The sequence below is a fragment of the Ailuropoda melanoleuca genome, chromosome 6 (genome assembly GCF_002007445.2).
Source record: "Ailuropoda melanoleuca isolate Jingjing chromosome 6, ASM200744v2, whole genome shotgun sequence".
NCBI lineage: Eukaryota > Metazoa > Chordata > Mammalia > Carnivora > Ursidae > Ailuropoda > Ailuropoda melanoleuca.
In genome coordinates this window covers 112,660,483-112,686,674 of record NC_048223.1, presented here as the reverse complement: position 1 = coordinate 112,686,674, position 26,192 = coordinate 112,660,483, and the positions used below count along the sequence as shown (strand labels likewise).

The 26,192-nt window shown below is 47.5% G+C and overlaps 1 protein-coding gene across 14 annotated transcripts in view; it reads right to left on the bottom strand.

Annotated features, from left to right (window-relative positions):
• The window catches only part of TCF7L2 (transcription factor 7 like 2), a 185,481-nt gene that overhangs the window by 12,552 nt on the left and 146,737 nt on the right, over positions 1–26,192 (bottom strand). For 10 of the 14 annotated variants that reach the window (XM_011231860.3, XM_034663291.1, XM_034663292.1 and 7 more), the window contains 6 exons: positions 12,983–13,115; positions 10,629–10,731; positions 8,556–8,642; positions 3,086–3,226; positions 2,422–2,581; positions 1,995–2,102 (listed from right to left, as the gene is read on the bottom strand). In XM_011231860.3, the coding sequence (XP_011230162.1) occupies positions 1,995–2,102; positions 2,422–2,581; positions 3,086–3,226; positions 8,556–8,642; positions 10,629–10,731; positions 12,983–13,115 (732 nt within the window). The remainder of the gene's footprint in view (positions 1–1,994; positions 2,103–2,421; positions 2,582–3,085; positions 3,227–8,555; positions 8,643–10,628; positions 10,732–12,982; positions 13,116–26,192) is intronic. The other 4 variants (XM_019805802.2, XM_019805828.2, XM_019805796.2 and 1 more) reach the window with 3 other exon arrangements.

The following is a 26,192-nucleotide window of genomic DNA, read 5'->3' as shown; positions in this document are numbered from 1 at the left end:
ACAACTCCAGAGGGCACCACACACACAGGCCTAGTGTAAATGGTACTCCCTAGAGTTGTGCAGTGCACATCCTGCAAAGCTCTACATGAAGGCCCTACCATGACCCCAAATGTCTGTTGGGGATATGATATCTATAGGGGAGCAGAATTCCTCTCTGTGGTACCATTCTAGATCACTCAGAGACTTAGGTCTGTAGCAGGTAGAAGGAGGAAGTAAACTCTAAGAGCTTCTGACCCGAAACCAGGGGAAGAGTGTCCTGAAATGAGATGGTTGTGCACGCGGAGGCTGCAGAGCTGGCCTGCTGCTGGAAATCGCCACCTCGAGGTCAGGTGGGGGTGAGCAATAAGCCTGTGGGAGAGCATTCACTTTCTCATCCTCTTCCTTTCCGTTCCAGAAGAAAGGCTTCCCCACGGCACACATGCTGGGGACGAACGGAAAGGTCCCAAGCAGCTAAGACCTGGTGCGTGACCATCTGTGAGTGACAAGGGCCCTGACCAGAGAGAACATTCCAGTGAGAGGTACCAGCGCTAATTCCTGTTTCAACTCTCAGGAGGAACAGAGCCTTGTTCCGCCAGCCAAGGCCACTGGGACCTAGAGGGAGGCGGCCGGGGGCAGTGATGAAGACATGCGGGTGAAGCCCAACAGTCTGTGCTCCCCGCGCCCCCCCCCTTATCTGCATGGGAAGAGTAGACTAGCAAGCACGGGTTGACAGGTATGAGAAACAGCGAGAGCCAGCAGAAGACAGCATCCGCTCAGGATGATTCCCGCACCTGTCCGTGGCTTCCTCATGGCAGGTAAGTCCTAAGAGTCAACACGCCTGATTTAACTCTGAATCCCCACAATACTCTGTGTGCACACTCACAACCGGCACTAACTGAATGGATCTCAACCCATGTGCAGAGAGCGTCCTCACCACAGATGTCGTTCACCGGAGAGCCAGGTCAGGAGCGCGGACAGTGAAGGACCCTCCATGGCTCCATGCCACTGACCAGAGATGGGAGGAGAAGCCCACTGCTGGCATCAAGGCAAGTTTTGTCTTCACCACCCCAAAGAGTGAATGGTTAAAAATCACTTTATAAAACCAAGTGCCACGGAATAAAAGTACCATGCGAAATAAGAGACATCTCATCCACTGAGAGGAGAGCCAGCCCAGAACTTAGTCAGGCAAAACGTGGAACAAGAGATAACAGGGAGAGGGGACAGAGGTCTCCAGAGGAGAGCAAGGTTAGGAGAGGACAGGTATCCTGGGTGTCACGACCACTGCAATTAGTGAAAGCAACAATCCCACGTTTCCTAAAACCCCAGAGAGGAAATTAGGCAAATCCTGTAGTCAACACAGAGCCCAGGAAGACACCTCACACGGCACAGACCCCTTCCCGACCCTTCCTGGGCCCTGAGGCATTTCCTGTGCCCCCCCCACCCCGAGGAAGACTAGCCCTGGCTGCTTGCAGGGATCCTCCCCACCACCGTGCCCTGTCAGGAGGAACTAGCTTTCCAACTTGTCCCGCACCGCAGTGAGGGTAATTCTTTCCTTTTCCTTCTTAAGGGCCAAGGCCCTGCTGGAAGGCCTGGGAGGAATTCAACTCTCTCTCTCCACCGCTACCCAAGGCCTTCCTGTCAGCCCCCAAGGACCACTGCTGAGAGGCACAGAAGCCCCTGAGGCATATTCTAGAACCATGTCTTTACAAAGACCTGGGCCAGAAGGTGTGGACAGCCCCACGTCAACCCCACGGTCCCAAGCTGGAACAACGGAACACTGGCCTCCACTCTCCTCCTTAGAGAACTCTGGCCTGCTGATGGAGCCATGCTGGAAGCCGAGACAAGGACCCCCTCCCCCGCAGTCTGGGGCTCGGACAAGATGCTCCCGGTTCCAGGAGTGGGCAGACTGTATGGTTCTGAGGCCTGATTCAAGGCGGCAGGTAGCATTCCCTTTGGGCAGTCGCACCCCCAGCACAGCTCTACAGACTCTAGCTGTGAGAAAAACGAACACCTACGTAGTTGTCCCGCGCAGACCAGCCGGGGTACAGCTGCATGTGAAGCTGTCGCTCCTTCCGGGCCAGCTCGTAGTACTTCGCTTGCTCCTCTCTGGACAGTGCGTGCCACTGGAGGGGACACAGAGGCAGGGAGAGGCAGGGAAACGTCACAAACTACCCTGCGGCCGGGGCTACGAGGTGGGTCTGCCCTGCAGGGGCCTGGCTCGCACAGCAGCGCTCGGACAAAACCTCCTCTGCCAACTCCCTCACGGGCTCGCTCTCCGGGAAGAGGATGGCGGCGGGTGTGGAGAAGGTCATTCTGGTCGGGCCTCCACGGAGGCCACTGCAGAAGTCAGCACGTGACCGAAGGGACAGGGCTACCGTGCCATGCCACCCACCGTGCCCCAGTCCATCCTTCCCCCCCCTTCCCAGGGAGGGAGCGACCTACCCTTCGCCCCAGGATCTGGTTGATGGCCGCGCTTTCTTTCAACGTGCACTCGGCCACGACCTTTGCCCTCATTTCCTTCATATACAACATGAATGCGTTAAGAGGTTTCTTTATGTGGGGCTTCTTCTTTTCTTCTTCCTTTTTGGAGTCCTGATGCTTTCTGGATATAGACAGAACAGACACAAGCCCATAAACAACTGCGAGGTCCCACTTCCTCCACAGCAGAGAACCCAGCTTCCCGGCTGCTCGACGCCCAAACCTCGGAGGTCTGAACAAGAAGTACGTTTCCACTTTGGGTCTTTTCCACCCTGGAAAGCAGAACAAAAACATCCTCGCGAGGGTGTGGGGGAAGAGAAAGATTTCAAAATCACTTCCTCGGGTGTCCCCGACACACCATTTTCCCAAGCCAGAGCGAAAAGCACAGTGTGGCTGGTTCCCCCTCGGCCAGTGGCTCTCGTGCTCGCAGGACAGACCTCCAACCGTTCAGTGGGGGGTTAGGGACGGGGACACGGCTGCAAATCCCAGTCTCTCCAAGGACACAGGTATGCCCAAGGCACATGCGCGGTGGCCAACCACGGGCAAGGCCACCACTCAGGAGCCACGACAACAACAATGGGCTAGACAAGATGGGGAAGGAGAAAGCGACCGAAAGAGCGACACTCACGAGCTATGGAGTGAGCCGACGTCACTCTGGGAGGATTCCTGTTTGACTGTTGGCGTGACTATGGCCGGGTGGGGGATGCCGGTCGTATGTAGAGTGTGATGTGGTGGGACCATATGGGGAGGGAACCTGGAAGACAGGAAGCTGTGTAAATCGTCAGAATCAAAATGAATGAATGGGGAGGGATGTGTACACACAATTAAAAAAAAAAACAAAAAAAACCCCAGCACGTAACACTCACATGAAAGCAACCCAAGGCATATGAAACCTGTCAGCATTAATTAGCGATAAATTAAACATAATGATTCTCATAATGTCATTAAAGCCAATCTTCCCCTTCATTATTGCTACTGACAAGAGACATTATGATTTTTAACATCTTTAGCAAAAGACAAATACAACGGATGTACTTGGGCGGAAAAGTAGGCTCGCACTACCTGCTGGAAATCACACGTCCACTTGTTTTTTTGAGGCATTATTAGTGGCATCTAAGAAGACAATTTCCTAAGTCCTAATCAGCTCTAGAATGAAAGGTGAAATCTATTGTTGCATATTGACAGCTAAATAAAATATTAACGTGGTTGAGGTACACATTTTCGACAATGCCGCGCATACCTCATTAGGCCACATTCTGTTGATGGAGTACAATAAAATTTTTCTTTTTCTTTAGCTGATGTGCCCCACCGTTTTGACAGGAATGAGAGAAAGTGAGGCAGAAAGATGGGGCAAATCCAATACTTCCTGTCTGGTTCTCATCATAAGTCACAGATATTTTAAATAAGCTTGTATCCTCTTATGGAAAGATGGGGGGGGGGAAGCTGTATTTTATACACACACATAAACAGAGCTTTGAATTCGGATGTGTACCTTTGCCCACTCTGTAATCTGAGGGTTCCTAAATTACATTTACTTATGAAGCTGCCTATGCCTTCAGAGGCCTTCTAAATGATTATCCAAGCGGTAAATGTATGAGTAAAGGCTGTTTTCTCCACTAATACTGCCCATTTTAAAGGAAGTTCCCTGAAACCCCCCTTAGGCCCTGAATTAGCATTTCCCTACCATGCAAACTCACCAGAACAAAAAGAGCTAATTTAAATGCTCATCCTGGCCTACATGTGAAGTGACAACTGAGTCAGACAAACAGCTTTCCCGTTTTCTGATATGCTTGGAGTCGCCCTGAGTTATACTGGGTTAGAAGAACCACCATCTTAAAAGAGTGTGTACTACCCTAGAGAAGAGCAGGGTGAGGGGCAAAAGGGTAGAACCCAGCGAGAAAACAAAATGGCGGCCTCCAGGCTCCAACCTGTTCAGGTTAGGCAAGTGAGGGGGCAGGGTGCTGTTTGGGGGAAGGAGAACCAGATCAAGCAGTTGATGCTTTCTTAGTAAATCCAAACTAGAACAGTCCCACAGAGCATCCAGAGAATGAAGACCTGCTCTCCAGGCAGCCAGTTCTGGTGGGCACTGGGAGTGCTAATAAGGGTTTATCGAGATGGTGATTTCAAAAGGATCCTGCATTTACAAGGTTCTGTTCCTTATGTGGACTGGAGATGAAAACAGTTTCCATTTCACCCAAATAATGTAGCAAATGTTAATTTGAAAAATGGTTAAAAAAAAAAAAAAGTACTAACTGAACTGCGTACATCAACAGAGAAAAAACCAATGCACAAGGCAGATTTCTGAAGGGGCCCAGACTCACAGTGGACATTTGGCTCAGAAATTCCATCCCGATGTGGCCCTCTCCCACCACTGCCTTTTACAAATTTAAGCCAGTATCAAAGTTTAGTAACAATGACATGATTTTTTAGTAAGAACCATGTAAATCCTTTAGGGTATATGAAAGGAAGGAAGGGAGGAAGGAAGGGAGGGAAGGAGGGAAAGAGTCTAAGAGAAAAAGACAAAGGAAAAAAAACCCCAAACAAACAGCCTCCCTTTCCCCGAGAAAATGAAAAGCAAACTCTCGGAAGGCACTTGGGCTCCCATGTTACACCCTGTTCCTTCCCACTGCATGAGGGCCTCTGAGGAAACATAAGTCAAGAACATGTGTTCTTGGAAGCCCTTGGGTGAAGCGGTGGGTGGAGTGGCAGCTTTTACTGTGAATTTTAAAGGCTTGACATTCCTCAAATACATATGTTCTCTTCTTCCTGAATGAGAATATGTGTACAGACATGAGAGAGAGAGAGAGACAGAGAAGGGGGAGGGTGGGGATGACAGAGAGAGGGAGAGAAGGGGGGAGACAGAAAAACACCGTGTGTGTGCGGGGGGGGGGGGGTGCGGGTNCGGGGGGGGGGGGGGGGGGGGGGTGTGCGGGTGCAGGCACACACGTACGTACACACACACACCAAACACCACAGGCAGACGCCACAGTTCGAGCACATTTTGGGGTAGGGTGAAATTTGCGGTGCAGGCCACGAGGAACGAACACTTCCAAGTTCACACGCCTACACACACATTCACGTATCTGAAAAACGTATAGCAGAGAAAGAACAGGGTGCTGGGGGTGGGGGAGGGGGCTACATGCACACCTTTGCTTAAGCAATTCCTTTCTGCAGACGATTCCATGAAATGCAATAAACACCCTAAAAATTCTAAGCAGCTCATTATATACCCCCGTCTGCTTTTATGGCTCCGAGCCAGAATATAATGATGAACCTTAACTTGTTAAGGACAACTAATTTTTGTTTCTGGCTGTCTCAGGGGCTCCTCTCTTGCTCACTCTCACTTTACTTCACTGTTGACATGTTTCTGTTAACTGGATGTCATCTGCCGGCCTGGATTTTATGCACAAGCAGTGGGATGCATTTTCCCGTGCAGCAATCCTGCTTTGAGTTGCACTAGGGTTGTCATTATTCTCTCATTTTCCCCCTTGCACTTGTAACATTTCATCTCTTCCTGCCTTATTTTTTGTGAGCCACGGTGCACCCACATTATGGTTTATACATGATCTCTCTCCCTTTGAAGCCGGCAGATTTCAGAGCCCGCTCTCGTCAGGAGAAGAGCCTTGCACCAATTTAGCAGGCTGAGGGCCCGGAGCTCCAACATCTCAATCTAAAGGGGGTCACAGGGTGGCACAAGTGAGTGTCAGCAAGAGCTGTTTAATTGCCAATCTAGGCTTCTCCATGGTGTTTAAAGTATAATGACCCATCACTTAATTCTGAGAAGTCCTGGCCCTGGCTGCTGAATAGAATGAATATCAAAGGGTGTTCTGGAACAGGGCAAGCTGCCTACATTTCCTATAACTGCCATAAGTATAATAGGCCTATACTTCTGTCGCCCCATTACCACAATAATGTATTTAATTTGCTGTATACGCTTTTTAACTAGCTACCTTTCATAAGGCCTACCTGGGGAATCGGCGGCCTCCCCCCTGCACCTTGAGCCCCTAACCTTTCCTCCCACTGTTTCCTTCCTTTCCTCCACCCCCTTGCCCACCTCTAAATCATCGGCTAACCTCCTAATGATAATTCAATCGATAAGCTTAACCCCAATCCCTATCCTACGATTCCTTCACTGCTTTTAACCTCTCGAATGCAGCGAGTAAACAAACACGAGAAACAATCAGGTGCATGATGAACGCCGGTTTGCAGGGAAGATGAGCTGGGGATTAGGAGCTGCTCTCGGAAGCGGCTCTCCTCCTGGGAGACTCCCAATTCGTTCCCGTGCTTTGCAAGGTTGCGATGACATTATTTAACGAACATAACCTTCCTCCTCTCACTGGAGAAGAGGATGCACAGGCATTTTCCTGCCTAAGTCATATCGGTGTGGATTTTGAAACCGAGATCATTTATCACACGCGGGGACTGGATCTTGAAAATTACGTGATCTCCATGGCATAATTACAAATGTGAGGTAGACTACAGCTTGTTTTTCTTAATGAATGTGATTCTTGCTCTTCCCCCACCCAAATTACTGTTTTGTAAGCAGGAAAAGGGGCTGTCTTGTCCTGTCTCTCCAACCCTCCCTCTGGTCTTGGGTTCCCATACGGACCACGGAGATCGGGGGATGCTAGGGACAGCATCCTTGCCATGTAATGCATGCTGATTTAATTATGGGCCATCATCAAAATGGATTACTTGTTGTAGCCCATCAGGAAAGTCTAAACCTCCACCGATTTAATTAACTTGACTGAAAATCAGATGAACAGAAAATAAAACTATCATTAGGAGCGATTAGTGACTACTTAAGCCTACCGCTGCCAACCAGTTTGTAAATAAACTAGCACTCACTGAAGATCAGCCAGAAGTAATTCGAAGGAGGAAGAGGAGAACAGGGGATTAGAAAGATCCAGGTACACACATGTGGGTGTGTGTGTGTGTGTGTTACACACGTCTTTATGTGCTTAAACATATATGAATGCACACACACACATAAACTAACACACACGACTCTTTTTTTTTTTTAAAGGAAGAAGTCACCATTTTTATCCAAATAAACACACCAAAATATTTCATACAAAGTATGAGAAGTTAGTGTGGAGCTTGTGACCCAAATACTTAAATTAGAAGTTAGAGATGCTCCCTATTAAAGAAAGCAAACATCATTATGTCCTTTGTCAGGGTGTAGGAATTTTTTGCTGGTTATTTGACGGGGTTCCTTTCAAATTCTTATACCGCACACACATGATTTTTCTGTTTTCTTTTTTAAACTTCCCAAGACTTAGAGCTGCACAGGTCAGTGTGGTAGCCACCAGCCACATGTGGCTTTTGAGTACTTGAAACGTGGCTGGTCCAAATTGAAATGTGCTATTAAGCTTAACATACATACCAGATTTAAAAAAAAAAAAGAAAAAAGTACGAAACAGAATGTAAAATTTCATTAATAGTTGCTTTACAGTGCTTAACATGTCCAAATGAGAATATTTTGACAATATTAGGTTGAATAAAATAGATCGTTAAAAAGAATTTCACCTGGGTTCCCCCTCCCCCCTTAACTTTTTAAAACTGTGGCTAATAAAAAACTTAAAATTCCATATGGGTCTCCCCTTCTAATTCTTTGGGGCAGTGCTACTTTACAGAGGGGTGTGTTGGGGCCTGGGTGTCCCTTCTTGTTGACCATGAAAAATGTGAATTTTGAAAAGACCACACCCTTCCTCAAACTCTCCTTTACATAATAATAAAATTACCTCCACCCCTTTTCTTTCTTACCCAGTATAGAGCAACACAGAAACAACATTTTCAAAAAGTTCCACATGTCCTAACTACTTCTTCCCACCTTCTTAAAGTCTTTAAAAAAAAAAAAAATACCACTCAATACATTGATTCCCAGATTCAACCTTGAAACTTTGACATCACCTACCTTAGAAGTTCAGATTAATTTTTCAGTATTTTCTAGGAGTAAAGCCTAATGCCCTATCAATCTTAGACCATTAGGACTACATGAAGGAACGGCCCCTGGATGGCCTGGGAGCCACCTAGGGAACTTTCTGAGAAGTCTCCCATGGTTGACTTGGTTGGAGGCCCTGGTTCTTGTAACTTACCTGGACATGGAAGCGTTGACGGTCAGAGCTGTGGGGTACGGGTGACGGAATCCTCCTGTCGTGATTGGGTACACTGGCTGACCTTGCCTATAAAGAGGGGGGTACAAAGTAAGAGAGTGCAAAGAAGGGTGGGGGTGGGGAAAAGAAAAAGAAGAAAAAGGGAAAGTTCTCTCTGCACAGTAAGCTTTATTCTCATTTGATCAGAACAAAAATCTTGGGGATTGTACAGGAAGGATCAAAGAGAAGAAACACAGAACAATTTGAATGCCATAAATCTGATAGGAATGGCTAATTAAATTTTATAACCTCTGCTTATGTCAATAGAGACCCTCTCCCCAAGCTGAAACTAGGTGTTTTGTTGTAATAATTAAAGGCGAAGTCTCGCTTGCTTTAATGGAGCCATCACACTAATTGAGGGCTACACATCCAAAGGAAAACAATAATGAATGTAAATTTATACCAAAATAAAGTACAGTGAATCAAAGGACTTCAGTTACGCTTTGGGCCTCTTTCGGTATTTAGATCTCGGTGAGAAAACATTAAATTAACAGAGCTTAATTTGTAGCCTTTTGTCAAATTAACAAGTGTTGACAAGAGTTACCGGGGGGAAGAGTCCCCAAGAAGAATTGTGGGTAACCAATAGACAATCACACCTCATTACAATAATTAAAAAATACAGCAACATGCAAAATAGCATCCTCATGAAAGACACACAACTTTTTCTGACAGAGGGTTGTCTGAGTTGGCTATTCCTTTTTATCTAGCCTTCAAATATCTCCCCATCAGCTGAACGGGGCAAGGGATGACAGAGAACTATTCGAGGAATATGGCCCCATTTTCTGAGGAAGAAATGGGACACAAGCTCACGTCCGTGTCTACCCTCCCGAACAAAATGAAGGAGAAAAAAATCACCAGAAAGTACACCCACGGTCAGTATTTGGTACAGCTCAGAATACAAGCTGTTTTTCACAAAACAGGGTAGAGTGTGGTCAACTAGAGAAATACTAGGTGAACTGCTCCAGACTATCTTCTGTAAGGTTATGAAAGGGTGTCTTCCCTGAGACCCAAACTTCAGAGTTTTACCCAGGACGTATTCCTATTAAGACAGCAAGTTGTCCTTGTTTTGTAGAGTAGAGATCACTGATAAACATGGAGAAATACATACACAAGAACGCAACCACGAAACAGATATCACATGCATGTGCGTGTGTGCGCGCACACACATACATGCACACACACACACACACACACGCATGGTATGCTTATGTAATAAAGGCCTTTCTACTCTGGCTCTGAAACACACAGTTTTTAAGTTGTCTAAGGAAGGTGAATGGATGATACTATAAAAGCAAGACTGGGTGATAGGAAGACAAATCGTCAAAGGCAGTTTGATGCCCTGCGCACTGCCAGGAACCTTGGCTGACACCCAGGAAGGCCCCACAGGCCGGAGTACGGATTCCGGATGCCCCACCCCCTCACGATCAGGTGAGCCAAGAACCTCAGACAGATGCTGGTTGCATACTGTCTGTCTCAACAGACAGACCTTTCCACTCTTGTTGCCAACCTTGGGAGTAATGGTCGGGATGGGGTGAGGGGCTAGGGGTTTCTAAGAGAATAACACCCCTGCTCTCACCCCTCGATTTCAAAATGACATTATGCCTGTTCCACTCCCATGCCTCCTCAAACCAATGACAGGACTCCAGTCTGGGCTGCCACCAGCAGAAGAGCCATGATTGGCTTCCTTTGATAGAAGCCCTGAGAGCCTCTGCAGTTCCCAAAGTATCTTAAGGACACCTTTGTTCACGGAGAGAAACCTAGAGTCTTTGGAGACTATGGGTTCAGAACGCTAAGTGTCAATACATTTTTCCTACATGGCCCATCTGAAGGGCTACTGACTTGCCTGCTTCCCCACAGGGCACCTGGCCAAGGATCTTCCCCACGTACCCCCTGCAGCCCTCCCTCACCACCCCTGTCTTCCAAAACACACACACATACACACACACACACACGGGATAAATAACAAGCATGCCCATGTTAGAAACAAAAAGGGAATTAAAAAATGGAACTCCTTACTGTGGTACTAACCATCCTAGCGGATGGGGGATTTGTCCTACGGTGCCGGGCGATAGCGGGTAATACGGAGATATATCTGGAGGGTGCGGAGGCCGTGGGATTCCTGGGAGAAGAAGCGGCATTTTAGGTAAAAGGAGGAGAGAAGGAAAGAGAAACTGCCAGGGGATGGGAAGAGGGAAAGGAGGACGGAGACTTCTCTTCTATGAGAAGAGCTAGCACGAGAGTCTTTCCGTGACTATGATTGTTAGAAGAGTTGTGGGTAAGTCTCGTTCATCGTCTCTCCCCGCCCTACCTTGACAAAGCGGTTTATCTTATTCTAGGTGGATGGGTACATGGGGGAAATGCAGACCCCAAAAAACACCATCTTGGGTATTTCTGCCTTATGGGATAAGTGTGATTGTTGAAATTAAAGACAAGTTTGAAGGGCTTGGCACACAGTTGGCGATCGAGGCCTGTAAATTCTCTTTGCCCTCCCAACTTAGGCCTCCACTGCTTTTAATTCTGATGACTTGTCTGTTCCGGAGTCACCTTATCTAGGTTTCTAATCACACCTTTTCAGTTATGGCTTTTGGAGGGTGACCCTTGCCTTCTTTCAGAGAAGGTAACTCTTCTAGAATGTCTCCACCTCAGCTTAGACGATGAGCTGTGGCAGAAACTCACCACAAGCCACGGCCTCTTCTCCAGGGTAGGATCTGAACTGAGCAGACCAGCGGACTCGGGTCTAGAACCTACTTCTCTGGAGGCCGTCACCCGGGAGAATCAGCCCTAGCTGCTGGCCAGGTAGCCCTAGGTGCTGCATCAGGAGAGCTGGGAACGTGCACACGACACAGCCGAGCCTGTCCTGAAGGTCCGAGCCACTGCCCACTGACTTACTCCACGGGAGCACATCCTGCACTCAATCCTGGGCAAAGCAAGAGCACTGGGAGCAATTCTGACACAGAGGAACTGATCTAAGCAGCTGAACTGGGAAGAAAACGAACAATACTGCAGAATTAATGCAGTATCGGAGGTAATGAGCTGCGTGTCTGTGGATGAAAACTATTCCCTCCCTTTTTTTTTAATTCATTCAGGAAGCTTTTAATCTGTAAGTTAAGTCTCCCTGGGTGACATTTTCATGCAGACATTGCTTTCTCTCTATTACAAAAACCAAACAGATTAGCTGGTCTTGGACCCTACACCAAGCCATTTGCACACTTGAAAGAATGTTCGCAGAGGAAAAGTAAACAGTCTGCAGACGTTAATCATATGTTTTACGATAACCATTTAAAAGCTATTCCCTGTACTACCATTATTTAAATGAGACATTGATGCTGCCATTCACTCGCAGAGTCTGGGGCCGGCTGGCGGCCTCCTCCAGCCATCCAAGCACCAGGCTGGATCCCCCATAAGCACAAAGGGGGCTCAGAGGCTGGTGAAAACCAGCTAATGTGTGGCTTCATTCAGGGGCAGCAAAGTCTGCATGAACGGGCAATCTACCTCAGCTCGACACCAAACAATCCCATCTGACGAAGTGACTCGGAAGAGCCGTTTAAAATTCACCCTTCTAATTAACTAGCTGGTTAGAGAAACCCCAGCGAGTGCACCACCCGGCCTGTGCTGGCCTTAGCACTTCTCCCCATGACCATCCCTCTAGGAGCTGTGGCCGGTTGCTTGTTTGATATCTTGTTATAGGGAGAATTACAAGTAACACTGCCCTCTCTTCCCTCTTTGGGGAAAAAGCAGTAAGTGCATGGGATGGAAGGAGGGAACAAGCGTAAAGGCTGAAGGATGACGTGGCACCTTCCGTCTGAGACCCTCCCTACTGGTTGTTCCATGACAGACTTGGTTTTCACATCCATATAATGGGCTTGGTGATACCCAGGATACTGTAGCAGAAGAGGAACCCCAATAAATGAGCAAGATGATACGGGATCCAGTGATGTGGCAACAAGACGTCATCATCAAGTGACTGGAGTCCCTCAGCCGCTAAGGGAACCAGGGCTTTGGGGAGCCATGCTGGTAGGGCTCCTGTATTCCCAAGCTGCTGAGAAGAAGGCCACGAGATTCCTCCAAGCCTGTCTGTGGCTCTTGGAGTTAGTTATAAGCTACTCCTGAAAAACGGTGTAGGATTCACAGCCAGCCCTTCCAGGTGTATTCAGAGCTCTAGAAAGATTGTTGGCTCTACACATGGCCTTCTCCTAAGGATAGGGGAAGCTACTCCCTCGCAGGCTCTGGCCTCCCCGAAGAATTTTCTTCTCAACACCCAGGAGAGGAACAGGAGCCCCTCCACCACTGCCCGCAGCCCCTCCCAAATCCCAGCAGGTCAGGCGGCCCCAGACCCAGCACCCGCTTTTGGCCGCCAGCGCTCAGCCTACCTGTTTTGGGGTCTACGTCAGCTGGTAAGTGTGGAGGTGGGTTTCCCGGGGTGAAGTGCTCATTGCTGTACGTGATGAGCGGCGTGAGAGGGTGAACATGGTGAGGGTGCTGCACGACTGGCACTTTGTTCGACTGTGGGCGGGAAAGAAACAGAGAAGGACACCATCAAGCTGGTTCTTGGCAGCCCAGACTTCTGAACATAGGACCCAGGGGCCCCGGGGGCCATGCCCTCCCGCCCAAATTCTGTAAGATGCACTCGATTCCGCCTGCAGCCCTGGCCCCGATCCATGTATTAAAAATAACAGATATTTGTAAAGACAGCTCTCTGGGTAGGCATGCTTCTGTTTTTACCTCCCTACGGAGCCTGGCTTTAAAAATACCTCCTCCAGCACCACCCCATCATGGAGCCCGACTGTGCATTTTTCCGACTGGCAGGACGTGGGGAGTTCAATATACCAGGCCTACTGCGTTCCTGCATGTTGGGGGGCAGGGGATCTCTGACTCCAGGGCCTCATCTGAGGGACCTTCAGGAGGCAAGCAGGCTTCCCAGGGAATGGGGTAGGAACACCCTCCCTTACAAGAAACCTGGCAGGGCCCAAGCCCTACCCACCCAGCCTCCCTATCCACCACCCCCGGCTCCTAACTGCTCCCTGCCCCTGGGAACCAGAGGGCATGCTACAACCCTTTACAGATAGCACGGATGAAAAGCCCCATTCCAGGTCTGGTTGGGAGTGTGAACTTTACCAGAAAGCCCTAAACTGCCAGGCAAGCACCTGCATATTTTATGCAGATTACAGCAGCCCTGATTCATTAGGAATTTCATTAGCAAGTCATGGGGGAATGCTAATAAATTAACTGGATGATGATAAATTGGGCTAATAAAAGGGGTGCAGTTTAGAAACGGGCAGTTCTAGCAAACAAAGTACAAGCATTTTTATGTTCAGGAAGGGTGGAAAGGTAGAAAGAGCAGGAAAAAAAAGAAAAAAAGCATTTTAAAGATTTTTCTAGTTGCCACGATCAGACCTTCCCAAATTCTTCTCCTCTTCCTCCCAATGCCCCCCTTCTCTCCCGCCCCACCCCCTCCACTTGCTGTGCTGTAACTTAGCCTAGCAAGACCACAAAGAAAAAATGAAGCTGAAACAAGCGAACTACTGGGCCATTTACTGAGAGTAATCCAATTGCAAAAAAAAAAAAACAAAAAAAACAAAAAAAAACCCTATTCCCCATAGAGGATTTTCACTAAAATCCTACAACAGGGACATTTAACCAGATTAGGTACCAGCGAAGATAAAGAGGCTAGTATTAGATGATGAATGGATTAGAGTCAAGTTTCATTTCAGAACGTGTCTTCATTTCCTTTTATTACTTTTAGGAAGGCACAACTTGCATTAACATCAAGGAAAAGGAATTGCATTACAAGGAAAGAAGTGAGGTTTCAGTGGTGCCCACTAGTGCCTCCCGAGTTCAGGGACCACTGAGCACTTAGTCTGCTTTGCGTTTTTCTTCTTGTCCTTTTTTTTTTTTTTTTAACTGAATAAGGAAGGGGTATAATATACAAAGAGTATTTCTCACCCCAGTTAATTGTGGGGAAGGCATCTCTAAAAGAGGCTTCTAACTTTCATGAGCATGTTCAGAACATAAAATATGGCCTTCCTCCATATGCTCCAGAAACTACAGAAAAAGAAGTCAACACTTGAACAGCCTAGTTTAACGATTCTCATAAACAACTGGACACTTCCAGAGGAGGCTAGCTAGTTGCTCAAAGAGCCTCATGTTGTGAATTACCAGGGTGCAATCCAAGCACTGAAACGAAAAGTACCAAAGCAGAGGGAGCTTTGGTCACACTTCCCTAGCAGCCCTGAAGGTCTGGACAAGGCCAAAGCCAGCAGAGTGAGGGCTACTGCCTCAAGGCCAGGGCCAGCATCTTATGGACACGCACTGAAGATTCTTTTGGAGGAACATTTCTGTTTAGGGCAAATTGAAAAGTAACCAACAAATGAACTCTTACTCTGTGCTGGGGTGGGGAGGAGAAAGAAAAGGAGAGGGAGGGACAGGAAGGGACAGGCCCATTCAGAGGAGTGAAGACCACCAGGAGGAAAGAAAAATGACTACTGCCACCCTCCAGAAGTTTTTTTGTTTGGTTGGAAAGATACACACCTGATGCAATGAAAGAAGGCAGACCAGTTCCAGACAGTTCAAAGTAAGGGTGGCAAAACCATGAGATGAGCAGGAAGAACCAGAGATAACCCAAAGCAGGGAAGACCATCACTTCCGGGCTGAAGGATTTCCATAAACAATAGAAGGAAGCAAAAGATGGAGATAGAGCGCTGGTAGTGGGCAGTGGAGGCTACAATTCTCAGCTCTGGCTGAGTCAGGCCTCTCTCAGGATGCTGGTCACAAATCTAGATGTCTGATTCCAGGAATCATTCAGCAGGAACCTGATTCAGTAGGTCTGGGCTCAGGACCCAGGCATCTTCAGTCGGCCTACTGAGTGCCCTAGATGGCGGCTCTATCCGTTCAGCCATGACCCCTAGACCAGAGAACCACATGGGCACAGACAAGTACAAAGGTTAAGAATCCCAGTTCTCAAGAAAATCCATGCGAAGGGCTCAGCCCAAAACCTACCACTTGGCAAACACAGGACTGGTGGTTTGTTATTCTTGTTATTTATTATTTTATCGTTAGGGAGAAGCTGCCCGATGGCACAGTTCTGTCTACATCTCAGAAGCACAAATGCCATGGGCGCCTTCCAAGCAGGACCAGCAGGCAACGCGGGCAAACCTTTCTCTACTCGTCTAGCGATGGATGAAGACAGAGTCTGCGCATCAGTGGCGCTCACCGGGTGTAGGATGTGAAAGCTCATTTCCCCTCTTCCTCTTAGAGACGTGGAGGAAGGTCCTTCTGACAGAAGTTGGAGAGTCACCTTCCTGTTACTTTGCACGCTCGAGCCTAGCCAACAGGTTTTTTTCCTGTCCAGTCAGACTCTAGAACATGGAAGAGGGTGGATTCGAAGCCACTGCCACCCAGCTGTAGGAGGGGAAGATGGCAACCCTAGTGGGACATGGTTCTCTTTTCTGATCATGACTGTATGCCAAGTTAGGTCCCTAGGAAGCCACACGTCTCTCCAGGTTGACTGGTTCCCAAGCAAGCAGGAGGCAGGAAAGCAGTCATCCCGGCAGACACCAGGATCCAGTCACGATTCCCATATGACCTGCCTGCAGCTGCACTGCTACTGTGCACGGGAGGACGTTCTTCGTGAAAATGCCCCCTCTCTCCAGCCTAAGGACCCCACAGTCATTTCTTTCTATGTCACATCATGTCCATGCTGGAGTCACGTATATATCTTTCTTGGTCCCACTGTAGCTAACTTCCTTAAGGACAAAGTCTGTGTCTTCTAGAACTTTCTATCCCATCATGCCCAGCTTGTGGCCGTGGTGAGACTCATAAGCTGCCGAAGAACCACTAAATTGCAACTACAATCATTAGAAGAAGAGATCTCACAGTCTCACAGATTTATTCACTAACATGGAGTCTACTCAGAATCAGAACAAAGCTGGATAGACCTTCAGAAACCAGTTAGTCTTGTAGTTCATCAGTACGGTGCCTTAAAAATGGTTTTAGAGAATATACACAGTGACCAAGAGTGAAGGTTGTGAATGCAGGAAAGACCCAGACTGAACTTCTATTTGACCTGTCTAGCTGTGCAACCTGTCTCAGGAGCTTCGTCCTGTCTCTGCAAACTCCAGATGAGGACGAGGGTCAAGCTCAGAGCATCATTGTAAAACTTCAGTCTCATGCCTGTAAAATGCTCAACAACAGGCCTGGCACAGAGCTACACATGCAATACAAAGAAGCTCTGAAAAATACTGTCCGATGAGTACTAATAAGGAGTGCACAGTGAAGGTGGGGTTGGCCACCCCTCCAGCATGTTCTAATCAAATTCCCAGAGGGGAAATGCATCCACAGAGTGCGCTCCTTAGTTCAAAGGCAAGATGTTTATTATGGGGCAAGAGTGTATGGAGGTTTTGTGGCCACTCTTCCCCAAGTGCATGCTCTTCTTAAAAATGTGATATTTAATTAACAAATATATTTATTTTAGCTCTTTTGAGAAAAACCATCACTTTATCATGTTAACAAATAAGAAAGCGTACAGAAGAGTTGAAAGTTAAATAAGAATAGCTAGAGACGACCTAGGGCCTTCCAGAATCAGGATGAGGGCCTTGAAGGAGGAGTTCATATAAGTGAAACACCGACCAACCTAAATAGGGAATGTCCCTGAGACTTTCCCCTTCCCTATGATCAGTGCCCACTTCTTTAAAGGGGTCTTTAAGGATTGTGTTCAAAACTGTTACCACCCTAAGAAAATTCAATGGTGAAAATATCTTTCTTGGGGGAAGGATACGGACAACCTTCCAGAAATGATCCAGGTATCTAAATGAAAGCAATAATCTATGCTGGTGGGCTAAACAGCCGGAAATATGCATCTCTCCCCCTTTTATCTTTTTATAGACAGAGTCCACTATTCAAGGCAAACAACTGCAACATGGAACCAGGTACCTTTTAGGTAACTACCTTATCTAAATATTAAGTAGGTCTTCAAAACGGCGTAGGGGGTGCAAAATCCTTATCTCCAGTGACAGCTAACTAACGTTCAAGGTCGGGGTGGTGGCGGTCACGGAGAGTTGCATGCAAAGCCCAGTTACTAGTATCGAACCCTTTAGGAACAGGTTGAAAACTAAGAATCTCTAAGCCACAAAAATAGCAAAAGCGTGACTAAAACACTCCTCATAAGGTCTGGGAGTTACGCTACGGTTTCCCATACACACCCACACCATCAGCACCTGGCACTCACCCCTGGAGCCATCTAGAACACTTTGTCTAGATGATCTGAGGGGAGAACAGGCGCACTGACAAGCTGCTGTCCCAAAAGCTCTCTAGTCAACCCCAGCACGGCTCACCACTGCCACCTTTGAATGCAGTCTTGCCACTGAGCCTGCCTCAGTACTGAGTGGGACGTACTTTATTAGGTCCTCACAGCACACCTGTGAAGTCACTGGCCTTTCTTACAGTTCCACATAGTAGGTGTCCCAGGTCAGAGGCCTTGGGAAGGTGGTGTCTCCGGGTCTTTCCGCTCACCTGTCTGACAGCACCAGCCCATGGCGTCTGCAGAGACTGATGCTGGGATGGGGTTCACTGCTGTGCTGACGTAGTGAGCTGTACCCCCTGAGCTTAGCCCGGGCCAACCTTCCCAACTGGACAGAGATGCTTCAGGACTCACAAAGGGATCTGTTCCTCACACTCCCACCTACCAGTCCTTGGAACTCAGACTGGCTTCAGCAAAGAGTGCCCCCTGACACCCCCCCCCAGACCCCAAGTTAGGAGTAGCTCAGGGCTCCCTGCCTCAGCGAGATCACCCCTGCCATAGGGTACCAGGCATTGTTAGCAGGGGTTTTACAAAGTGTGGGTGATTAGGGGAGGTGGGGGATAAAGACATTAAATGGGATGTTTCTGCACCTCAAATAGAGAGACACAAGCAGTATGAGGGTCCAGCAGGGTCTGGTGATAAAAACATAATGCACGCCGTCAGTTCCAGCTGATAAGACACTAAAGGAAAAGTCAGCTAAAAAAACCTTGAACCCACTAAATGAAGTAAACAGTATCTATTTAAAGGGAACAAAAATCCTCATCTGACCATAAATCATTAGGGCTTTCTGTTTTCTACCTGGAGAAATGGCTGCTACCCAAAGTCTTCCCCAGGTCTGGTCACTATGCTCATGGGTTTTGAGCACAGAATAGTTAAATGATTAAAAAAAAAAAATAAGGTCCTTTACCAGCCCTCAAAGCATTCGTTCAACTACAGTGGGGGGAGTTGGGAGGGGGCGCCCCAGTGGCTGACCTCTGACCTCTGGAGAACCCTTGAGCAACAGTGTTCTGCAACTTGGCCATGCCACCCTCATCGCCAAGCGCCCACACACCCGTCCGAATGCTGCTCGTGATTTGGAACCTGGCAAATGGAAGATTGATTCAGGCACTTCTAGATCTCCCTGCTACCCCTCCTCTAACCCCGACCCCTCAACCTTCTGTAACTGTGGGGAACCCAAAGGGAATGAAAGCTTGCCATTCACCTCACAACCTATTAATCAGCAGATGCCGAAAACAAATAGAGCCATTGGTGGCCCCGGCCTCTCTGCCGGCCCTCCTCTTCAATACTCCCCTATTGCTCTCCTTTTCTGCAGAAGAAAAATGGGGCCAGAAAGTGCCTTGAGGAGCCCAGCACAATAAAACAAAAGCAGCACAGAGGAGCATTTGTCAGCCTTCTCCCCTCCCCAGGGTGGATATGGAAGGTCTTCAGTGGTCTTAGGTTTCCCAGCCCTCCCAGGGGCTGAAATCAGCAGCAGGAAGGGACACTGTTCATTCCAGGTTTACGTTAAAAAATGGGTTTAGAGCTCATCTCCATGCATTTTGCCGGATGCTGCTGACTATGGCTACACCAAGGCCAATGACGACTAGCGAAACATGAATGATGTCGCACGTCACTGGAGCCACGGAGCGCCGCTGGAGAGGAGGGGCTGGAGATGAAGGAGGGCTCTTCCTTACTCATCGACAACCCTCTGTGGCTCAACTAGTCCTATTTTTTTCAGGCGATGGACCAGAGAGTGGTGGAATGGTCAGCGAAGGTAGCCCTCCTGCCTCGACAACCCATTCCCCCAACAAGGAGCACCCACTGCAGCTGCTGGAATGACGTCAGGAGACGCACACGGCAGCCTGGATCCAGGCCCGCACCCACAGGCCCATCCCGACTTACCTAGCGAACAGCTTGCTAACACATCTTGCCAAGCTCCTACACACACAGAGGGGAAGGGTGGCGGGCGGGCTCCCACCCTTGGACAGATGGGCTTCTGCAAACATTTTACCCTGCCCCTCTCCCCCCACAGCTCTGGAAGCCCAGCCAGCCAGGACCCACTGAGCGCAGCACCCAGAGCCCACTCGTGGTTGATGGCTGCTCCTCCCGAGGGGCCTGCTCCCAGTTAATAGCACTGTGTTTCCCTGCACAAGACTTATATTGCTAGCAACATCACTGCTACTGAGAACAATAAGGAAGAGAGAAGCCTTCACAGGGTTTGAGTTTTGCTTAGAGAAATGAGGTGGTTAAGAAAAAGGAGGTCTGCTTGTGAGGTGCAGAAAAGAAGGACCCACCCTGCAACACCAGCACACAGCCCACCTCACCTGGCTGCGCTGCTGGGGACTCCAGGGCTCACCCACAAGGCTGCAAAATCACAGCTTTTGGAACCTGAGGAAGCCTGACCCTCAGGGTGCTGCTTGTTTGTTCGGTAAACTATTGATGGCCGGACCCCTCCCCCAACCCCAGAATCAAATCCATTTAGACAGCAAGAAGAGGAAGAGAGATTTTCCCTGCTTTCTACAAAATTCTGCCGACTCATAGTTTCTCATATGCTCACACAAGCATTAAAATTCTTCGCGCAGGGAAATGATTGAACAGGGCAGGCAGAGAGAATAAATGTGCAGTCAATTTTCATCCAAATTCTCTCACACATATGCATATACATAGGACTAACTCAAACCATCCTAAGCCCTCGGCCTTCTCCCCACCCCGGGCCCCCCTCCCTTCCATAATATAACAACCCAGCTGGTAACACACCAAACAGATTGCCAAGCATTCAGGATCTAGGGGGCCAAATTCTGCTCTTAATGACCTTTTCTTAATCCTCAAAAAAGAGGAGGGGAAGGCTGGGAGTGGGGCTGGAGGTGTCAGGGTGGGGGAGTGGGCACAGGAAGAGGAACATTTTAACCTGGAAAATAAAGATGTGCTCCAGCTGCTTGGCTTCGTGAGAGCCGCAGCCGAGGGCCGACCCAGCAAAGCTGTGCTTTCACAGGCTCTTGAACAATTACTTCCAGTTAAGTTCATTAAACATAATTTATTTCCACTCATTCTCATTTATTTCCCAATAAAAAGAAAGCATCCCATTGTGCTTCCCCCAACTAACCTTTAAAGCACTTGCAAGCTTAAGTCTCGGCCCGCCGGGTCCAGGCTGGCCCCTGACCAGTGAGCTCCCGGGATTTTCTTCCTGCCTCTGTCCCTCCTAGAACGTGCTACAGCATGGTGGAGGTCAGTGATGGGGTGCGGCAGGCACAACGGGGTCCTCTGACTGTCCTAATCCTCCACCGGGTCTCAGACATGAAGAACGAACCACTTCACCTCCAAGTAATTTCCCAGGAGTTTGCACCCCCCCCCATAAGATACTTCTCTACTGCTTAGGTATTAAATGATTAGTGTTAGCATAATCAATCTTGTTGAGTGTCCCACGTTTGCAGAGAATGTTTGAGAACTGGGTAAGAGGGTACAGCTGTTTCTAGGAGAGCAGATTTTCAAAACAGAGCCAGGAATAAAACTAACCTATTCCAAATGAAGAAATCCAAAAGCTCGAATTCAAAACAACTTAAAAAAAAATAATGATTTCCAGGCTACCCCCCCCAAAACCCCCAACAACCCCAAATCTGGGGATTCCTGAATATAATGGAAAGGAAATCACCAATTTTGATGTAGAGTGAATTTTAAGTACATAATGGTTATTACATCCTGGGGATTTCAAGAAAGTAGTGAACAAAACCTGATACCACCCTTCTAATTTATTTACAATGAGCAGCTGTACAAAAATGTCTTTTGTTTTTCTAATATACCCTGTGTCTCACTTTCAAATCTAGACAGTACTGTATTTGAAATTCATGCCTTCTACATGGAGTATGATAAGTGCTCTTTGAAACAGCTGTTTCCTTCAGAGAGCAGGTGAATTTCTCCCTAGAAAAGAGCAGGTAAACAGAGAGGAGGGATGAACGTTTTCTTGCGGCCCATCGACACAAATGCTCCCAAACCCTGGATTCAGCGGGAATTCAGCCATGACCAATGCAGAGGCGGTCCTTCATTGTTCCGCTCTCTGTTGCCCTGTTAGTGTCCCAAATATGGGCATCCTTTAAAGGACATCTACAGTCTCCATAAATGAAACACGTGAAAAGGATGCAACCCCCTCTAAAAGCAAGCTGACGAGTTGGAAGTTTAACGTAACTAGGGAATGACCCAGGCAAAGTCCAATTAAAAAAAAAAAAATCTTCAAATGCGTGCAGAAGTATGCAATCTGGAGGGCATGGCAAGATTTCATCACATTCCAAAATGTTGCAGAAGGAAAGAATTCCATTACAAAGCTCAGCCAGGCCCCCCACCAACCCCAAACCACAAAAGGGAGGTTTCCCTAAGAATATAAGGTTGCAGGCTCTGTTGCTTCCAGAAAATGCCGACGCAGCAGCCTGTTGTGACAATACAAAGATCATAATATCTGTATCATTGGAGTCGGGAATTCACCCTTTCAAACAACTCCCTTCTCATGAGACATCAAGAATGGAGGGTTAGCGGCCACCAAAGCAGCAGGACTGCTATTAAGTAACCCAAGTAATTTGAGTAAACAAAGCTCTGGAACCTTTCAGGAATCTCAGAAAGGGAGACTAAGTTGGGCTGGGAAATTTACGGCAACACAACTTAGACATTTGCAGTGCCAGCTTCCACTGTCTTTCCCCCACGATTCTGGACAGTTCACATGATCATAGACTGAACTAGAAAAGTTGCACATGACCAGAAAGGAAAACCAAGACATACGTCGGTCATTGCTTCATGCTCGACTAGAGAAGTATTTACCACTTTTTGTTTTAATAGGATATATAGGATTTAACTCCTCATTTGGAAAACCTAAGGACTCTTACAGTCTGTTGTAGATTTCATTTTTTCTTCCCCCTCCCAAAATCGGATCTAAGAGCTGACTGACCACTGCAAAGGTGTGTTTGGCCACTCAACAACAAAAGACAGTGATAAAAGTAATCATAGGAATCGCCTCCAAATTCGAGAATGCCCTGACAGCTGTGGCAAAGGATCTGACCCAACAGTTGAACAGAGTAGAGTGTAACCTAAGCCTCAAACTGGTGTTGCAAAAGGACCTTCTTCCTAATCATTAACACCACAATGGGCTGTCATGGGTCACCTGCTCAGGTTCCCGAAACACGTTTTATGTTTTCAAAAATACAGACACCACAGGAAGGACAGCAGCCCTAAAAGGCTGGCATCTAAATTTGGAGATTGAAAATAAATACAACTAAAGACAGAGTAACAGAAAGTCAGCATTAAATATGAAACCAAAACATACAGTTTACACAAGCCCTGCTACTGTCAAAGCCTGAGTGCTCGGATGTCTCGAGCTCTGAAAGTATGCTCCTCTCTGAGGCAACGTCAGTCTCCCTTCTCTTTCTTCCAACGGAGCCCAACGGAGCCCACCCTGGTGGGTGAAGGAGAAAAATTTATTTGTTAAAAGCAATCCTCAACCCCACCACCCCCTTCCAGGTCCCCAGCTTCCTGGAACTTGGGGAGCCGGCTCTGCAGGCTCTGCACTGCTGTATAGCTTAAGGACTGTGATGAAAGTCAAGCTTTCTCTCCTCCTCATCTTTTTTTTTTTTAACCCTTTCTCCCCAACTCCCCAAAACACTGCTATGGAAAGTACACAGCAGAAGGGCACAGCTTGAGTTGACCATTTATTCTTGGTTTTGTTTTTCCCCTTACCATTGTCTGAATTAAAAAAAAAAAAGGCACGGAGGTTTAATGGTCAAGATCATAAGCAAGGATACGAACACGAACACACACACACACACACACACACACACACACACACACACACACCCCACTACTCACCCAGCAATTCAAATTGAGGTGCCAACTGCCCAACTGCTGGAAAAGAGAGAGCCCGGAGGCCACTGTGCCTCCCTTCCCACTCAAATCTTCCATCCCCACTAAAATTGTATCCCTAGGGTACATAACAGCTTTGGTCTTCTTTCTCTCCACCTCACAAAAAACTTTCTCTGTACCTTCAAGATGGGACTGGGCCAGCTTTTTTTCTCCTCCCTGACTGCTTTTCTCACTTTTCTTCTTCCTCCCAGCTTCCCCTCCCTTTATGCCTTTCACTTAAAGAGCTGGAAAAAAGCATCTTAAAAGATAGAGAAGGCTCCAAATTTCTGCCCTGGTTTACTCAAAATGCTCAGAGTTCTCACTCACAGTTGCCCATCATTGTTTTGTTAATTCGTCCCCTTCCACAGGCATCAACCCTCAAAAAACCAAACCCAAAATAGAAAAAAAAAATAAAGCAACAAGAAACCTAATAATCTAGTTCAACTGGTTGCAGACTGATTTTTTTAAATTCTTAATTAAAAAAAAAAAAAGAAAGAAACTTCTTCTAGTTTCTAATCTTTACCACTAAAAAATCGGTGAAGTAAGGGGGAAGGCCCATGTTCCCCAGCCAGCTCAGGGCACCTAAGCGAAGTCCCCCTCCCTCACCCGTTACCTTGGGCAGCAGGGGCAGAGCTACCGCTAAGAGTAGCTAAGAAATTACGGTCAGCCATGAGGGAAAATGATCAACCGAATGCAGTACGCAGGCACTTTATCTGCAAGATTGTCAAATCCCTCAAAACAAATTTCTTCGAGAGAGGGCTGCATTGCAAGAGGAGGAGGGAGGGGGAAAGTATATTTTCTTGTCACAGTGACACGGGAGTGACACTTGGTAAGGCCTTGTCTGCCAAACACGCACACACACCCTCTTTTCCTTCTAGAGTAAAAGACCGTGCTGGAAAGATTTTCAACTGACCTCTCTGAAAGCAGAAGAACGTAAGCTTCCTGTGCTTCCTGGCATTCTAGCAGTCACACCGCTAAACTTGCTTTTTGACTGCTGAGTTTTTGAGATTTTCCCCGAATGAGAGAGAGAAAGACAGACAGACAGGGACAGACAGAGAGAAAAGAGAAGGCAAAGGAATGCAAAAGGCTAGCCCTAAATCCCACAAACCCGACTTACTTTTCCTGGGGCTCTCATAGGATCCAGGGCCGGGTACATTGGTGTGGGTTTAACTTAATTGGAGTTGAGAGACTCAGACATCACAGGCCTGAAATCGTCCTCTTTTACATGAAGGAGGGGAGTGAGGGAGGGTGGCTGCTCCAGGAGGGGTTAAAGATAGAAGAAACTTGCAGAGGACCAAAAGAGCCTTTCGGGTCCTCTCCCACCCCAAGTGTTAAATAATTTCACCCTGTTCAAAAGCAAACACACAACTCCGATTTGCATGCAGGTAAGAAACCCCCCTGCTGCCACATGGGATCCTGGATCTGTCTTGCTTGAAGCAAGACCAGTGGCAAAGATTTGGCTTCTTCTGGCGGCAGGACACCTAACATCGGCAGGACACCTAACATCGAGGAGATGTTTTTAATTTACCGAACCAACTGCCCAGCTGTTTATAGGACTCTTTTCATGACGTTGGTCTTTAATACACCAGACAAGTTAATAACCCTCACTCCACTCCACCCCACCCCACCTCCTCCCCCCGCCAAAAAAACAAAAACAAAGGCTGGAAGGACTTAAAGATAACAAAAAAGTGAGAATTCTTAGTATTCTTCTTTTCTTCTTTTTTAAACTACTGCTCTGTGGCCCCTATTTCTAGAATTATCCGGCCTTCCTGTGTAAGTGTCAGGCAGCAATCTTTAAGGTCCTTAGTACCAAAACAAAACCCTGCCATTTCCCTTTACACGGCGGTAACAAAAGCAATGAGCCTCCAGTTTGACAAGTAAAAAGCCCCAACCACACAGTTTCTAATTGCCTCCCCTCCCTCTATTCAAGCAGACCACCACACTCAGGCAGCTGCCTTTGTCACACATGCAATTTCTTAAGTAAACTGCAAGTTTCCCTCCCCGCTGATGGACAGCTCCCAATCATTCAGCAACAATAACTTATAAAGTGCAGCAAACAGGATGGGCAACTTTGACTTGGTATTTTCTGGCTTTCTCAAAAGACAAGGAAAATGGAAACAGCAAGATGAGCCAACACATTCCAGACAGACCTCCTCCTCCTCCTCCTTAAAAAGAACAGGGAAATCTGTTGAATTTCTTCAAACTCTCTCCTAAGAAACTGCTTCCGGATATCTGCTGCCCCATCGCCCTATCCCGAGTCCTTCCCCAGGGTGGCCCAGTGTGTTAGAAGAACAGTTCCAGGAAAAATCAAAAGGTGATAGGACACTGAAAAATTCTATAGGATTTTTTTTTAACTTCCCCAAACCAAAAACAAACAAACAAAAAAAGAGCAACAGCTTCCTTTCCCTTTAGCATGAAATCACAATCAA